Here is a 19,386-nt window from a genome sequence, read left to right as displayed (position 1 = left end):
ACTTTCTACACTTTCATAGTAGGTACACCCTAAGGCTAGAATTACTCCTTTTTTTAACACTAATATTTACCGATTTTTCTTTGAATAGGAGTTTCCAGGTGAGCAGGGAGATCTTTGGAGGCAATCTGTTGTCCCAAAACCATTTAGCCCACTTCCTTCTCTCTCCTACTAGGCGAACCTTCTTCCATGCCGACTTAATCGTGTATTTTCCTAATGGTTCCCCTGTCCAGATGACATGGTCCTCTCCTCTCTGGGTTTTAATTCCTTCATCGTTAATGTGTTGTAGGACGCCTAGAGAGATGAGGGATGGTATAAGTTGCTCAGAAGGGCACCGTTAAGACCTGGATCACCTTGTTGATCTTCATTCAGAGGGAGCCTTAGGGGATCTGTCTAGGGAGCCAGCCTTGAATGGGACATAGTCCCATCCAATTGGTAGTCCAAAGATTGTTGCTGTCATCTCCCAATAGTAGGTGCGAGTTGGCTTCCAACATATTCGACAGGCTTAAGATTTCTTTCCAATATCTTGAGGTCGTCGATCTGTTGCGATTACCCGCAGATTGAGCATCCACCTTGTATTTAGATCTCATGAAATTGGCCCATAGGTTGTTTTTATGGTCGAATGTGGCCGTCCATGCCATTTTCATTCTTAGAGCTTTCATTACATCATTTAGAGCTTTTACTCCTAGCCCTCATTCTTCCTTTGGAATTGCGAATTTTTTTTCCAAATAATACAATGCACTTTTTTCTTGCCTCCGGTCCATCCATAGAGAAAATCTGATATCCTTTAAAGTCCCTTTCAGCACCTCCGTTGTTGCTAGCATATGAATCGGGACGTTGCTGAGCACATCTCTTCCTACTTGGCTTAGAAATCGACCTTTCAGCTTGAAATTCTATGCAGAATATTGTCAACCATGGGCTAGAAATGGCTTTCTTGGATCTTTCTCTGATCAAGGGGACCCCAAGATTACTATCACAACTAGAATAGGAAACAAATCCTGCACTTACGTAATTTTGGGCACATCTTCAATGGGACCTTCGATGCCATCGATGACCTTTGATGTCATTGAACTTACTTTAATGACATCGAGTAGCAACACTAAAACATTCCAGCAACCAACATGGAATTTTCTGGATTTTCTTGATGGGATTGAGCATCTATTGATGACTTCAAGTGATCTGTTGATGGAATCGATAGATCATGTGATTGACATATTTAATACATCAACAATAATCTCCACAATGTCTTTGATCTTAATTCATCATTACTCCTTATAAATCATCATCTTTGATTCTGTCTTCCATCATAGCTCCATCATCTCTTCTTATGCATATTCCGTCTTCCATTTATGCCTTCACCAAGCCCAAAGAAGTTGAAAAGAACTTGAACATCTCTGTGAGAACTGACTTAGTAAGCATGTCAGTTGGATTCACACTCGTGTGCATCTTCTTTAGAGTCATGCCTTCTTCCTCAAGCACCTATCAGATAAAATAATGACTCGCATTATTATGTTTAGTACGTAGTTGATAAACAAAATTCTTAGTCAAATTGATTGCGCTTTCGCTATCACAATTGACTGGCATAGCCTTTTGCTGAAGCCCCAACTAATTTATCATCCCCCTCAACCAAACACCCTCCTTGAATGCTTTTGTCATCATCATATACTTAGGTTCAGTTGTTAAAAGTGTCAGCACAGACTGAAGTTTTGACATTCAACTGATCCCCACACCCACTAACATAAACGTAATCGGAAGTTGATGTAATGTCTCAGAAAAATCCGTACAAAGACCCGAGTACCACCTCAGATAGAACTACCCGAGGACCACATCCTGTCATATAATTTAGGCAGAATTTAGTTAAGTACTAAACTAAATAATCGTTGGATTAAGCTTGGGCCACCATTTTCACAAATGAGAAGGACTAAAACCATGAGTACCACTGAATCGATGCCACCTAAAGACCTAGGAGAAATCCTAAGGGCCTGTCGCTCTTGAGAGTACATTGAAACTCGGTAACGGACCTAAATCGCACATTAAGGGTCCGATGACTGCGAAACTATACGACTATGTCTATCCTACTGGGCTTGATAACCATCGCTGGAATCAAGCCCATATAGTGTCTAGAAACACCCAGTTTGAATCATGAGTGAAGTGCGTAAGAAACGTGAATACCTTTAAAAAACGAACAAAAACTTAAGTGAATTGGGCTGTTCGCTCTCACACGAAATTGAGGAATTCGAACCATTAGTTTGTGACCAAACTTTACCCATGGAAAAGGGAAATTCCCCTACACATATCCGTGTAACCGTGGCCCCGATTAAATAAGTACAACCATTGATCTGACACAGGCTTTTCATGGTCAATCGGATTATCCAATCGCACCGAAATCATGTCCTGGTATGGATCCATTGTCAGGCAACATACTCTATGACGTAGATGAGTCGTAGGCCTCCCTATGAGCTCTCTTCGTAAGAAACAGCTACCCAAAGGGTATAAACTACGTATAAAGTGGCCCTAGGGGCATTTGTATCACTTTTGGGCTTATAAATAGCTCTTATTTCTCTCTCTCACTCTCATATACGCATTTTACAAAAATGCTAAGGGAAAGAGAGGAGAAAGGAGGAAAGAGAGAAGTGAGATTTTAGGAGATCACTGTAGGAATTCTCTCATACGAATCCACGCACCAAATCTCCACCCTGTTGTGCTACCAAATCTTTTTCGGTTACGATTTTGGGTAAGAAATCCTAACCCTAATATCATTATAGAGATCTAGGATAGTTGTTCATCAACCTAATTAACTTGTTTCGTTATTTAGGTGCCCGACGTTCCATTTTTGAAAACGTAGAATTTGGACCGAGTCCAAGTCGAGCATCCCGACGAAAGGTGCGGACTATAAATGCTTAGGTTGTAGTTTATCAATGCTTTCATGTCAGCTAATGATTTATGTTTGACTTGATTGCTACCGTATTGTCTTAGATACGTCGATTTCTATATGATATACACCTGTGAACTGTGATGAGCAAAAGATGCATCCCATGTGTTTGTTGAAATGTTTGAATGAGCATTTGAAAATGATTTGTGCTTGCCATGATTTCTAATATAGGATTCAACATTGTTATATGCATATAGATTTCTTGGTATGAATATTTGATAAAAACACATGTTGTAACTAACGTAGTCTAAGTGTTTGATAAATTGTTTCAATGAGAAGTTGTTGATGATTTGTATTTATTATAAGTATTAAGATATGATTCCCTATTGCCTTATGCATATGTATAATTTTCTTTATGTAATCATATTTTCATCTATGTAATTAATTGATAAAATACAAGTGTTTGGTAACATGATCGATGTGTTTGATGAAATGCCCAAATGGGGAATCCATTTGGATTGCTTGTTAAATGCTGAGATGAATATCACATGTGTTTGTTAGCTGTATATGAGTAGGAGTGGGGCTACAACGTAGCCCGGGCAATCGGTAAAAGTCTCTGTTCGGATGGTCGAATTAGTCTCGCCACATCGGGTAAACTTGATGAATCCGGGTCGCACGACGATTGTCGACAGTGGCTAGGCCACGAGGGGTGCATATGCGCTCCATGTCGATTAAGTCAGCGTATGCCCGTACCAATCGAGCTTGCATAACGAACTGATTGACTTATTACGTGTTTACGATGTGTGGACGCGACTGCTTAAATCTAAGGTACCCATCTCCAATGTAAAGATCCACTTTAACCTTAGTACCACGATTCACTAAGACTTATGAGCCGGGCATGGTGGTATGGGACATCGTGTTCAAGCTGTCGGCTACGCTAAGGTGACGAGCCTCTCCATAATGACCAATGAGTAAATAAAGCTCGTGAGCCGGACATGGTAGTAAGAGACACTGTGTTCATGCTGTCGACCTACGATGGGTTGACGAGCCTCCCCGTAGTAACTGCGAGTATAAATTCTTATAACTTGCCTACCGTATATGTTTAATTAGGAGTGACAACCCTACAACTTGTCTATCATATGTGTTTAACTAAGAGTGACAAACCTAGATGGATCTTTTGATTTGGGTCAATGATATAAAAGGAGGTGCCCTAGCTTCCCAAACTTACTATATGAATGAGCTTAATTAATTACTTGGCTAACACGATCATGCATCGCACTGCATTAGTTAGGATGTGCTTAAAAGGCGATGAAGTTGCACTGTTTTGAGGAAGTGATGTCATATGCGAAACAAGTTGTCGGAATTGCTTGTGAGAGAGCTTTGGTGTGAGGGCATATATCATTACTTGCACTCCATTTCTGCATTAAAAAGAATAGTTAAGAAGTGATCGTTATGATTGTCTTATCATTACTACTTTGATTGACTTGATAACATTTGTAACTTTTACGTTATAGAACCACTGAGTTGATCACTCACTTCCACTCTGGGACGATGTTTTAAAACACCAACCAGACTCTGATTTAGATACAGGTGCAGGTGACGTCTATGCTATGGAGCAGGACTTCTTGGAGGAGGAGGAGGAATTCTTCTACTTCTAACTCTCGAGCGGATCGATGTAGACCTCGTGCCAATGCGCAAGGACTATTGGGACATCTGGGCTTAGTCGAACACTTTTATATATTCATTTTAAAACAATACATGTATATATTGAACCCGGTTACAGACTCATACTCTGGAGGAAATTTGTGAAACAACTATATGCTTAAATAGATATGTTTCAGACTTCCGCTTGCTTAATTTAATTATATTCGGAGTATGATATACTGTTTTAGCATAATCTCACTCATGCTTAACTCATTAATATGGACGAAATCTGAACATTATCATTCATAATGCATAAGTGATGTTCTGGATCTCGAGAGTAGAGCTTTGCTCGACCCTCGAAATCCAAAGCGTTACAGTTGACTTTCTATTATCGTTATTGCCCGCGTAATTAGAATCCATGCATATAACCTACTAACTTTTTCCCTGATTTATCAAATGATAAGACGCAGTCATGCGTACCTCGAATATATCGAAGTATCCATTTCATTACCTCTTAATGTTACTTGTCAGGGTTAGACATGTATCTGCTAACAACACCCATTGTATGTGAAATATAATGTCATGTACATACCATGGTATACATCAAGCTGCCCACTGCATTTGAATAAGGGACACAAGACATATTTCTTCATCTGTTTTATGACACTATTCAAAAGAAATCTTAAAATGAGCTGCGTGAGGAATGCTGACCAGCTGTGCCTTGTCCATCTCATACTTCATCAATACCTTCGTAAGGTATCTAGGTTAAGATAACTATAGCATGATCTTCTTCGTATCTCTATATATGTCAATGCCGAGAACTCTCTTTGCAGCCCCCAGATCTTTCATCTCGAAAGTTCCTAATAGTTGAGTCTTCAGTATGTCGATTTCAGACATATTATGACTAGTGAAAGCACGTAATCAACATACAATACCAAAATAATGAACTTTTCATCACTCAGCGTCTTGTAATAGACATAGTAATTATACTCACTCATAGTAAAATTCTGACTCACCATGAAAGAATTAAATTTCTTGTATCACTGCCTAAGCGACTATTTCAGACCATACGATGACTTATTTAAACTACAAACCTTGTTCTTTCCCCCCTAGTGTTTCGAAACCTTCTGATTACTTCATGTAAATTGGCTCTTCTAATTCCCTATGCAGGAATGAAGTTTTCAATCAATTTGTTCGAGCTCGAGATCATATTGGGCAACCAGTACTAACATGAATCTGATAGATACTTGCTTCACCACAGGCATGAATATTTTTTAGTGAGGTCAACACCTCTATAAGTATATCCCTTCTCCATCAATATTGCCTAGTGCATATCTTGTTTCTTTTTAAAGATCCACTTGCACCTAATCATTTTTTGGCCGATGAGAAGCTCCACCACCTCCCACATCTCATTCTTGTACAGCAAGTCTATCTTATCATTCATCATTGCTTTCTACTTTTTGGCATCTGCCTCATTAAGAGCCTCTTAAAGAGTAGACGGAACCCTTTAATCTTAATGAGGGCAAATGCGACATTTGATTCATCCATATATCTCATCAGTAACCTCTGATCCCATGACATATTTCTTCTCATAGGTGGCTACTCCACCACCTTTGTATACATCTCTGTATCAGCCTATGTCTCATCTCTGTCTAACTAGACAACCACAACTAACTTTTTCGCTTCCTTATGCTCATCCTTATTGAACAAGGATCCTTTGTTGAATTTAGCTAAGCGACTAAGGATAGTTTTCTATTCAACCCAATCATATAATATGTCCCCTTCACACCATTATCATTGCCAACAAAAATATACTTTTTAGCCCTTTGGTTCAGCTTATCTCTCTCAACCAATGGTATGTGAGAGTAAGCGTTGCAATCAAATACACACAGTCCTGAGTAGTATACCTGCTCACCACTCGACACTTCATTTGAAATTTTACAATCAATAGCCATGAAAGAGGATTGATTCACCAAGTAACAAGTTGTATTAATGGCCTCAGTCCACAATTTCTTGCTCAACCCAGCATTACTGATCATGCATTGGGTCCTCTTTAAGAGAGTCCAATTATTTTGCTCAACCACACCATTTTGTTCTATCGTGTGGCATACTATGTTATGTCTCACAATCCCTTCATCTTTACAATACTAATTGAATTCCCAAAAGTGAATTTTTCATCTTTATATATCCTCAATAGTTTCACTTTTCGCCTTGTCTGTTTTTCCACCATATCCTTCCATTGTTTGAAGTTAGTGAAAACATCGAATTTATTTTTTATAAAATAAACCTACACTTTTCTGAAATAGTTATCAATGAATGTGAAAAACCATGACGACCCTCCTCTAGAAACCACGGGCGCCGACTCCCATACATTAGAATGCATACAATCTAAAACCCCTTTACAAACATATTTCACAGACTTAAAATACAATCTTTACTATTTATCGTTTATATAATGCTCGCATATACTAAAATCAATACTTTTTAAAATTAAAATTAAACAACAAAGAGAAAAAACCTTCATGCCCCGCTCACTCATGTGACCCAAGCGTGCATGCCGCATACGTGGAGACATGAAATCCACTATAGATGTTGCAATTTCACCTGATGAAGTACTCCCGATCAACCTATAATGGTTTCCATTCCTCTGTGCCTTTATTACTATGACTTCTCCCTTTGAAATTTTAAGAACATGATCGAAACCGATGAATTTGCACCCTAGTGCCTCGAGTGCCCCTAAAGATATCAGACTCTTTCTTGAATTAGTCATATACACCTTCCGGCACGCAAAATGATCCATGAGCTTGTGTGCCCATACCCATGTTCTCTTATGTGCTTTTAGCATAATACCAGAGCCAAATTGCTTAGACATTGATTGATATCCTTCTTATTGCTTCTTTCATTTCAAATTTTGGGCATGTAAACATTATGAATTTTGGAGGATACTTTGGCGAAGTGTGAATATAGTTTTGGAGATCCTTCCTTAGAAGGATTGGGTTACCCTTTTGATTTATAGATGCTATGAGAATGCAATTCTTTACATTTTCATTGCTCGCCTAGCTTTATATATATATATATATATATATATATATATATATATATATATATATATATATATATATATATATATGTCACAAGTTGGATTTGGAATTTGGGAATTTGTTGGCCTCATTCGCCAAGTCTAGTGTGTGGCGAGGAAGCTGGAGCAACTTGGCATCGGTGATTGGGAAGTTGGAGAGCCCAATCACTGGTTTTAGGGCACGGCACTAGGTCTTCTGCAAAGACTGATTATCATACAATATTAGTAGGGTGCGATGAAATAACATAGTTCACAAGTCTTCCACGTGACTTATGCCTCTTTAGTCTCCTGCTCAATTATTTGCATATAATACCATGTCCATTCAAATATGTACCAAGCATATAGAGATTGACCGCCCTTCATTCACAAAAATACTTGGCTCGTTAAATTACCCTATCACATGTTGCCTCTCAAAATTACTCTTGTTCTCTTTACTATAACACTGTGACTATAGAGCATACTATGATTATTTGATCGGCAAACTGATGTCATTCCCCATCCATAGTTTGAGGGGAGCGTGAGAGAAGCAAAGTAAAAGCCCCCAAAGATTATTTTTTAGATTTGTTAGCCGTAAAACATTATATATATGGCATATAATTTGCTAGAGATTAGGTAGTGATTAATTTAGTATCTTCATGTACATATACCCATGTTGGGGTTAGTAAATAACATATAAATTTCTCCCAGTTTTCTGGTATAATTGTCTTCTTGACACAACCCTAACTATGAGGGCATTTCAAATCATATAATGGTCAAGAGTCCGCATGTAAAGACATGTGGTCCACCCGGTGCCCTAATTGGATGGATTTTTTGGCCAATGACATAAATTCAGTTGAGTTCACTTGATCAGTGGACTGGATCTCTTACAAGTGTGCCACATTAGCACTACAGAGAGTCAGGTCCAAGATAATACTATTGCAAGTAGGTGACATTTCTACGTTATCGGCCCTGGATGATGGTAACAGTGACTTCATTCACTGAGCATATTTTGCAGCTCCTTTGCGATGAATCTGATTCCAACGGGCTTCTCCTTTCAGTAAACGCAGGTTGTTTTGGAATAGGAAAATTTGCGATATCGCTGCCAAGCATGAAAACTACAGATGCCATGGTGGGCCTATCTGTCGCAAACTGTTGCACACACAAGAGCCCTATATGGATGCATCTCAGCACTTCAGATTGTGAAAATGGGCCTCTCAACCCTGGATCAATCATCTCCAACACCTTGTTTTGGTTCCATAGTAGCCATGCCTGAAACAATAACCAAACAAGAAGAGTGGAAGATTTAACATATATTGCCGAGGAGGTAACGTAATTTGTAAGGCAGTTTTCTTATGGAGAGATCAACAAGGTGACCAGGCCATTCATCATGTAGGACCCACTTTGAACATGCCCAACTACAAAAAACAGGATGGTCCACTCAACCTAGGGCAATGCTTATCCATGGTGTGACCCAGTCCTCTCTCTCTCTCTCTCTCTCTCTCTCTCTCTCTCTCTCTCTCTCTGGTAAGGTAGATGGAGGCTTGAAATTCCACTTACATGACCCAACAAGCTTAGAGAGTCTTCATGGTGAAAAGATCCAGAGTTCCTCTTACCACTCACAATCTCTAACAACAAGACCCCAAAGCTAAAGACATCAGATTTCTCGGAAAACCGTCCTTCCATAGCATACTCCGAGGACATATAACCGCTGCATTTAAATTATTTCAGTTAGTTTCACCATGTTAGGAATGTGACTCTCAAATAACCCAGACTAACTAATGTAATAGTTATTCAGGTTAAGAACCAATTACATGTATGCTGTGTTTGGATGCACAAGCCAATTGAATTGCAAAACATTCAGTTCTGTCAAGGGGAAACAATGAAAATCGATGATGTCTCCTGCCCACGTTTGGATGTGCCATTGAATTAAATTGCAATAGGAATTTGTCATCAGACCCTCAACATCAATCCTTACAAACGAATTTGCCTTTTTTTCACCTTTTCAAGGTAATACTGATTGCAGATTAATTCTGTAGTGCATCCAAACACAACCTAAGAACGAAGAATCAAATTTAAATTATCATAAATGATGTTATTTATCAACATACTATATGAAATGTAAAAACATCTGATTGATGTGACAATATGAAAGGGGAATGATCCTACGCAACCAGTTTTGGACACGATACGGTGGAAATGAGGGTTGTCCTTCTGTTCAATACAACTTATTTTCACTGTATTATGGTGCAAACTAGTTGTATAGCATCCTACACTGACTCAAATGCAATACAACTTATTTTCACTGTATTATGGTGCAAACTAGTTGTATAGCATCCTACACTGAATCAAATGCATGGATTCATAAAGAAGAGACGGCTACTTACTAAGTCCCCACAACCCTGTTAGTTCTTGCTAGATTCTGATCACCTCCGAAAATCCTTGCCATACCGAAATCTGATATTTTTGGTTGCAAGCCTTCATCTAGTAGAATATTACTTGCTTTGAGATCTCTGTGAATAATCTTCAATCTCGAATCTCGATGAAGATAAAGAAGCCCTCGAGCAATCCCTTCCACAATGTGGAAGCGTTTGGCCCAATCTAGTACTGATTGTTGGCTTGGATCTATTAAAGATATGACATCAAAACCTTTTTTCAGTGGCCAAGATACGCAAAGTAGTAATGGGTATTTAGCTTGTACATGGAAGGTACATTTCAAGTGATTTAAACCATCGATCTGAGGTCCCTTACTGTGGACAGAACATGCACTGAAAATCTCCCAGATTAGAAAAATCCAAGCTATCTAACCTTGGTCCATTCACCACGGGAAATATCAAATCAACACGATCGGCGATCTTTCAGTGATCTTGACTGTTGATATGATGGGCCTCATCATGAATGCCCCAAACTCACGAATTGGACGATCTTGGCCATCGTATTTTTGGCTGAGGGTTGTCATTCATGTATTTTGCTAGATTGCCAACAATTGAAGTATCCCATCTTGGAGACTTTTGATGCATGGGTCATTCACTGTGGGGCCCATAATACATATGTTTATGATAATCGTTCAATGGGTCATTTACTTGTACAAACTGAAAACCACGTGATATGTGTAAAGGACTGAAATCCTCAAAAACGCCTGTTGTACATAGCCCACAAATGAGTTATATTCCATCCCCTTCATCGGGTGTGCGCCAAGTATCTCAAGGTGTTTTCCGGGCTGCTCAGGTATAACATTTGTTGTAGAGGATTCCAGTCCATGCATGGTTTTAAGACTTTGGTGAATCTGATGTGAATCGAGTCACAGGGACTTGGATGACTCGGGCTAATTCAGTGTCAACTCGGGCAAGTCTCTACTCGACTCGGTCGGAGTCACCAAGTCTTTTAACCATGGGTTAATGGATAATAGGGCAGCAGAGGGAGAGGGATCATACCAAAGAGAAAGACATCCAAGCTTTTGTTGGGCATGTACTCATATATCAACAGCTTTTCTTCTCCTTCAATGCAACATCCCAAAATCTTAACAAGATTCCTGTGCTGGAGCTTGGATATCAGTTTAACCTCGTTCTTGAACTCTTCTAAGCCCTGTCCAGAGCTCTTTGAGAGCCTCTTCACAGCTATTTCCTCTCCGCTTTGCAAATTTCCCTAATGACAAGCATAAAAATAAGAAAAAAAAAATAAAAAAATTTAGACTTTTGGTGTGTTTTAATACTACATGTGTAGAAGCAATAAGGATTGACCACGGGTTAGGTCAGATTCAATCAGGTCGATCCGGATCGGATCCTGCAGTTCCTGGACCCAAGTCAAGTACCTTTTAAAAAAAAAGGATCTGGACCATTCCTCATACCTCGCTTTCAAGTTAGGTCCAGTGAGATCCTAGTCAAAATGAGGGAACTCATACGGTCAGGCTTATTTTAATAGATGAATTAGATTATACACATTGGCGACATTTTGATATAAAATGGGCTATCTTGGGGTTGTTTGGATAACTGCATTTGCAGGTAAGCCTATAAACACTTTTACAATGTTCCATATATGTAGTTAAAACTCATTAAAAAGTCATGCTTCATATTACAAGCTAAAGTCTTTACGGCCAATGCCATTGTACATATTATAATACCATATGGTTGATACCCACTCACGATGTGTAGGGCCCACCATGATGTGTACGGTACATTCAATTTATCTATGGCTTTCCTTGATCATGTCAGATTGATAATCAGTTGGACCACACGAGAGGAAAGGATGAGTGGAGGACATCCAATCCATCCGGTGTGTACATGCTTTGATACTTTCCTACGAAAAATCAAGTCGTTTTTATCTGATTTGTTGATTTTGGTGGGATTCAGTACTCCTAGCTTAATATATTGTAAATATCTACTTTATATATTGTAAATACATTACAATGTGGTCAAACACAATCTATTTACCGGTAAATAGAGTACCACTTAAAAGTCAAACGGAATAGCATATATATATATATATATATATATATATATATATATTTGTGTGTGTGTGTGGAAGTCAACAAATCTCATCTCATAGCCAATATAATTAATGTATAATATTACTATTATAATTAATTGGACCTAGCCCAAATTTATTTAGACTCATTTTTTAACCGAGTCCAAAATAGCATACCCAAAGAGGATTGGATTGTTAGGCTGACCCAAGAAATTGATCGTGGACCGCTAAATTCGGATCAGGCCCATCGGGTCCTGGTATCTGTGGACAGCCCTACAGTATGCATCACCATATCACATGTGCCATCTGAAAACCCATGTGGGACATCCCGGCCTCCCATCAACTCGGCCCCTATGTGCACTTACCCCGGCACAAAGATAAAGCTGACCAGATGTCAGCTGGGCTACAAATGAACGGCAAAAAGAAACCATGATACGTTAGCAGCCCAACTGTTTGTGGGGCCCATGTGATGAACAGCTTGGATATCACTCCCCCGTGCCATGTTGAGAATATGTAGCGTGTGGAAAAAATGAGGTAGAAACGTGTGTGAAATGTTGTATACAGAAGGAATAGGAATCCTACCTTGTAAACAGGACCAAAACCTCCTTCTCCAAGCTTATTTGCATGACTAAAATGGTCTGTTGAATTTGCTATGATCCTGAAATCGAACATAGGTAGTTCCGGGCCTTCTGTTTCGTGGACCATGCCTCTCAGTAATATATCTTCATCCAAAGAATTTCTACATGCCTGCTCTCTGCTCTGCCTACCTGACTCTAGAATCAGTTAAAAATGAAGAAGAATAAGTTCAATATGAATTAGACAAATCTACAAACTTCATTTCATAATGATTGTATCAACTTTTCCATACAAGGAAGCCCATGTATTCGAGATTGAAGCTGTCCATAACCATCTGATGCCTTCTGTCTGATCAGTTAAATCCTACCAGTACATGGTATGAGAAAAGATATTAGCCATATTTTCTAAGTCATTCTTTTCTTTATATAATCAGAGCCCGTTTGGTCCATGTACTAACATTTTTTAAAGGCTCGGGATCCACCAAATGGACGGCTTGGATCTGCAACACATGTGCCACATTGGCACATTGGATGGCTTGTAGGTGGCTCAGTTATACAAACGTTTGCGCTTAATTAGCTAACCGCTGTATACATTTACCTCTTTGTTTAGTCATCCACCTCCTATAAATGTAGGCACACAGAACAATGATAAGTAGTCCTAAAACCACCATTACTACTATGATAATTGCCTTAATACCTCTCTTTCCACCTGCAATTGAAATAAATAAATAAATGAGTGCCAATTTAGAAATGTGAATGAAGAGATGACAAGTCTCAATGGGCCTGGCTGGTTATGGGGCTTTCATGCATGTCCCACTTCAGGCTGGCCTTGTACTAAAATTTAAGCCGGTCCATTAATTGGGCCTGGCTTAGGCGGTGAATAAGACCGGTCAGCCTAACCCAGCACTTTAGGATGTCAAAAGCATTTTCGTTATATATCATGCAAGGTGAGGCACACTTTGGGGGCGTTTGGATCATAATTAAGAAGATAATTATGTTTGATAAACAACAAATTTATTAGCTTCTCCTCTCTTTCGTTTCTTCTTATGCCTCTCTTCAGCGACTTGTGAAAAGTAGAAACGTTTAAAAAATTAACTGTAGTGATTAAGTACTTCTAAGTAAAAAAAGTTACTTACAACTAATCATAAACCAAAATTAACTTATCTGCAATAAGTCATTAATATACTACTGTATAAGTAGACAAAATAATTTACTCGTTGGTTTCCAAACGGCCACCCCCCCTTTTTCTTTGCATTTTTTTTTTTTTTTTTTTTCCTTTTTTTGTGATGGTATCTGAAGTAAGTCACTGATATACTACTGTATAAGTAAACAAAATAATTTACGTGGTGGTATCCAAACGCCCCCCCAGAGTTAACTCATCTTATTACAACTCCTTCCAGAGGAATTTGACCATCTGAGCAGCTCGCCAGGCCGTCCCCATCATCTAAAAACTGTGACCCGAAAATGAAACTGATTGGACGGTCCACTTGATGGGAATATGTCCCACTTGTCCGATCTAGTGCATACGATCATCCAGTCAGCCTGATCTTTGGGTCACTACACAGTCATGGTGCAGACTGCCAGATGAACGGTACAGATATTGTACATGTCAGACGTGTTCCCATACGACTCGCGTCCAATAGGTATGAGTCGTGTGAAATTGGCATACTCCCAAAGTCAAGATTTTGACTTTCAAATGTAGGAAAACGAAGGACGCGATTTGACTAGTGACCCCCAGCTGGCTGATGTCAAAGCTACGTGGGATCGACCATGATTTATCTGTTTAATCCTTGCCGTCCATCCATGTTTTCAGCTTATTTTAGTAAAGCCCAAAAAAGAAGCAGATTCAACAATCAAGCGAACCACACAACAGAAAAGATTGAACGCCTACTGTTGAAAACATTTTGATAAGGTCTGTGTGACCTTATCAAAAGTTTGGATGACAAATAAAAATTACAATAGGCCTTAGGAAGTTTTTAATGGTAAACATTCAATCAACACTGTTTTCCTTTGGTTTGGTCCACCGGTGATTTAAAAACCCGTCATTATTTTGAGCTCGTCCCCTAGAATTAGCGGATAAAAATGGGTGGACATCGTGGATAAAACACATACAGAGCACATAGCTAGCTGGCCAGGGTTGGGGTGACTTGCCAAACAGCCGCCAAAAAGAAACAACTTTTCAACGTTTGCCTGCAACGCAGCTAAGAAAAGACTGTCATGCGTGACCCCACTGGCCCAATACATAGTAACAATTCGATGATCTTAATCCCCCATCCTTTCAAACCTATTTCAGATTACCTCTGCAAGACAAGGGACGGCCACCATGCGTTCACCCCACTGGGCCAACACATGGTGGTGATCTAATGATCTTAATCCCCCATCCTTTCAGACCACGTAGCTTGCTGGCCAGGGTCGGGGTCACTTTCGATCAAATTGCCCTATTCTTTTTTTACCGTACATTTGTGATGGGAACACCAAATGAACGGTTCGGATCTTGTATCCGTTCCATGTGTTCCCATCACGAATCGTTTGCCATTGTTTCATGTGGCGAGCTCCACCTGAGAGATGGATCTGCCTCATTTTTTAAACTCATGCACCTAAAAAGAGAAAGAAAAATGGATAGATGGCGTGGATAAAACAAATGCAACATGGTGGGCCTATAGGGCACTGACCAGTAATGATCCGACGGTCAAAACCGTCCATATTTTGAGAGCGATTTTATATGACCTATGCAAGGCCAGGAATTCGCCAGCACGTGTGGCCCCACTGGATTGACACAAAGTGATGATCTGATGATCGAGACCATATATCAGATGACCTTTTTACTCTTCTTACAGGGAAGAAATGAATTTATGATCTGATAATCTCAACCGTCCATCCTTTGAGAGCTAATTTGCATGCATGACCTATGATCCAATACTCAAGCTGAAGGAATGATCCTGATCATTGAGTTTTGGAATCAGTCGAGTTTGAGTTCATTGAAAATTCATAAGGTAGCTCATTCAGATCATTGGGTTACCTCTAAATGTGGGCCCCAGTGGAACCCAATGGAGCCACACGAGCCGTTGATCATGACAGGAAAGAAAAATAAAATTCAAGAAATATCAAATGAAAAATGTTTAACTAGAAAGAATTAAAAGAGAGTTAGGCATACCGAGTTCGGAATCTGCCAGACGGATGTAAAGATCATTCTCTCCACCAGAGCTGAATTCTTCAATATCCATCAAATCTCCACCCCAGTTCATACACCCAATTCCACCAACATAGGCGTGGGCGATACAAGAACAGTTCTTCAGACAGTCATCTTCGCAGGTCTTTCCATCACCCACGCCACGCTTCCAATCTGAAAAATCTGGCATTTTCACTCCTCCAATCTTCAAAAATCCATTTCCTTTCCCTCCACTACTACAATTCAACTGGGCTTTCCTTGCACACCCACCTGACCAATTCCCGCTACTCCACTCAGCAATCGACTTAGGCTCGAATCCTTGCATACAGACACATATCTGCGAGCCCGAGTCCTTGCAAATCCCAAACGGCCCGCACAGGCCATAAAGGCCACACCTCGTACGCATGTACGTCCACGGAATGGACCATTCCTTCCTTTGTAGGTTCCAATTCGACGTCTTGAACACACCTGACCATTCAATCCACATTCTTGTATATTCTTCAGTGTAGTAAGAATATGTGAAGTAGATTGTCTTCTTCTCTTCATCTGTAACCAAGTTGGCACCGTTAAGGTAGACGTTGTACATGTACGGCATCCCAATGAATATCCTTCCATTCCATTGCCCGCTTCGCCAGTATCGGGCCGAACCATTCCATACGAGCATTTGTGGTATCATATGAAGCTCAAGGCCTAAAGTGAAACTCCCCAGGGAAGGATCCTCTTCGCCCTTCCAAGATGTTAGAATCGTCCTCTTCCCTGTCTTTAGATCGGCCCTGAGCTTCATCAGTGGCAGGAACGAATCCGTTGGATGATCGAAGCTCTCCCATAAGATGCTACTATTTGAATTTCCAATCCTAAGAATGAGATTGCCTGTGTCTTCAAGCGTTGCAGTTGTATCGTTCGATGTGGTGGAAGTGCCTGATGACCAGAGACTGTTTCCTCTTCCATCTAAAACCGCTAGATTGCCGTCCCCACTTACCGCGAAAACTCCAGATGAATCCTTAAGTGGGTTTTCTCGGTTGGCCACCCAAACCACCGTTTGGGGTGGGACACTGTGGTACCATATCCCGACATAGTGGTTTGTGGAAGTTCTAGAGCTGAAGAATCCCAGTTCAAAGACCTCACCGGGCGAAAGAAGGGTCTGGCCCTCTTTGATTGGTTGTGTGGGAGTAATGGTAGATATTGCAGTGCAAGAAGGAAAGAGAAAGAGAAAAGGAAGAAGAGCTTTTACATTTCTCATGCTTCCAACAAAAGCCATTAATCCACAAAAACTGATGTTTTTTTTCTTTTCTTTTCTTTTCTTTTCTTTTTTTAGAATGGGATGTGTTGTATAAAAGATGATAACCAGGAAGTCGATTCATCTACGTGTGTGTGGCCAACATACACTGCCTCCATAAGCTGCCCCCCTTCTAGTTGTCCCAATGTTCGAAAAGTCAGATCAATTCAAACACTGGTGGGTCACACTGACACGTTTTATTATATATCATCGAATCCATCAATAAAATAGGGCCCACGTGGATTACTGAACACTTAAAATTCCAGATTATTCAAAATCTAAGTTGGACCACATCACGTGATTTTAGTGGTTTTAGGCATAAATTTAAATGGTGTGGCCTACCTGTTTTGGATGAGCATAATTTTTAGTCTTCAAGGTGGGCTCCACATATATTTCTAGAATAAGCTTATTATTCTATGCAAACGTTGACGAGGAACTCGCTTCAAGAAGCGTTTCAGAGAAGGTTAAGAGGAATTATCCATTGCTCTTAGAGAACTTGGAATTCATTGCTCCTGGTTGCAATAGCAACTACTTGAACCATCTGAGATCGATTGATCTGAACTATCCAGTTGGTGCGGCATGCATTTCATGGCTCTATGCAGTCGTATCATTACCCTATAGTATGGACGGTTAAGATCACCTGTAAAACGTAGCCCGAAACAATAAAGTGAATAATCAATTCGTTGCGGATTATGAAAGATCTGTCATGGTTCCAATAAATCATTGTAATACTCTGGTTTTTCCGGTGGCTGGCAGTTGGTCTGTACGACTGTCTTGGCTATCTGCTCGTAAGCAATCTTCGCTCCTAATGCATTACCTCAGTACCCCGTATCTATTCCGCGGAGGAGCGTGCATCGTCCAGAGCCTGAATTTCTTTATTTTTAAAACCCAAGAACATGTCATCAGACAGACCAGACTTTTTAGCCAGAGCTTCTGCATAGTGGTACCAATAAATGAAATGGATATCTTCGAATGGGAAACGGATTGGCTGCTCCCCCTGCGACCAGCCAATGGCTGATGGTCGGTACTCTGTGGGCCCCATCATGATGTATGTGTTTCATCCATTCCGTACATCTATTGTTATAGATTATTTTATGGTATGAGACCAAAAATGAGGTATATCCCAATCTCAAGTGAACCAACATTGTTGAATGAACGTCGACCATTAATAACTTTTTGGGGGCTATAAAAGTTTTGGATAAAGCTTATATATATATATATTTTTTTTTCCGTTCATCTGGGTCTTTATGACCTAAACAACATATTAGGAGGATTTTAATGGTGGATATCTAATCACTATTGCTTTCCTGCTGTGTGGTCCGCATAAGATTTATAACCCTCTCATTTTTGGTTTGTAGCCTAAAATTATCTGTAAAAATGGATGAACAGAATGGATGAAACATATTCATCATGGTGGGGCCCACATAGCACCAACCACCAGCCACCGGGCTGGTGGCAGGGGGAGTAGCCAATCCGTTCTGCTTCAAATGTATCATGCTGGCGTGAATGTGGTGTGTGCATGAGCTGCTTCGTACACGCGTGTGGGTCTAGCAAAGCTTTTAGCTCTTGGCTAATGCAAAATGTGCGTTTGCTGTAACTCACGGGATTTAGGCAATTGGCGGACAGTGCACGTGAAATGCATCAATGACCTCTGATCTGGAGATCAAAAGTGGATAGAGGGTTGCCCAATCACGGTGATTGAGAAAACTATCAAATAGGAAGCCAGCAAATGGTCCATCTGAAAGGAAAATTATCATTGGTACACATCATCCAACCTATGGTCAGAGTACAATGTGGCAAAGATTTTTAGTCTTGTACGGAGATTTTTGTAAGCCACGTCTCGCTGTGACAAACGCATATTATAGTCATGTAAGTCAAGTCAAGGAAAAAACTTACAATGGAACGATTAATGAAAGCCTGTTCTAGAGTGGTGGAAAAGTATATATAAGAAACGGTATTCTATGGGAATCAACATTTCCAGCGAAGAGGAAATTTCCTCATTTGTTTTAATAATAAATTTTTTTTTTTTGGCTTATCTTCTTTATTTTCAAATTTACTATTGATTAAACAATATATTTTTTCTAGAAATTTTACTTGAATATGCTGAGGCGGTGAAGGACATCTGCCGTTCAGAGACTAATCTCTCCTTGCTAATTACCTATGCCGTCTGTGTAATCAGGAGCACAACTAGAGCCAAGAAATTTATTTCTATTTATTTTCTTTTGAAAACTTTTAAGTCACATTTTTTTGTAGTACGATGGAAGAACAGAAAAGAGGTAAACTTTATACATATGGGAAATGGTACTAAATGGTACCATTAGGTCGAGCCATCAC

General features: G+C 39.8%; 1 protein-coding gene across 1 annotated transcript in view; it reads right to left on the bottom strand.

Moving 5' to 3' along the window:
* The window catches only part of LOC131220287 (uncharacterized), a 98,785-nt gene extending 81,562 nt beyond the window's left edge, over positions 1-17,223 (bottom strand). The window contains exons 1-7 of the mRNA XM_058215237.1: positions 15,762-17,223; positions 13,206-13,316; positions 12,615-12,805; positions 11,003-11,213; positions 9,956-10,193; positions 9,129-9,279; positions 8,540-8,840 (exon numbers count right to left, since the gene is read on the bottom strand). Of these exons, the coding sequence (XP_058071220.1) occupies positions 8,540-8,840; positions 9,129-9,279; positions 9,956-10,193; positions 11,003-11,213; positions 12,615-12,805; positions 13,206-13,316; positions 15,762-17,034 (2,476 nt within the window). The 5' untranslated portion in view covers positions 17,035-17,223. The remainder of the gene's footprint in view (positions 1-8,539; positions 8,841-9,128; positions 9,280-9,955; positions 10,194-11,002; positions 11,214-12,614; positions 12,806-13,205; positions 13,317-15,761) is intronic.
* Between the last annotated feature and the right edge of the window lie 2,163 nt (positions 17,224-19,386).

This window comes from Magnolia sinica, chromosome 12 (assembly GCF_029962835.1).
Source record: "Magnolia sinica isolate HGM2019 chromosome 12, MsV1, whole genome shotgun sequence".
Classification (NCBI taxonomy): domain Eukaryota; kingdom Viridiplantae; phylum Streptophyta; class Magnoliopsida; order Magnoliales; family Magnoliaceae; genus Magnolia; species Magnolia sinica.
Note: the sequence above shows the minus strand (reverse complement) of the source record. Positions and strands in the feature narration are given on the sequence as shown.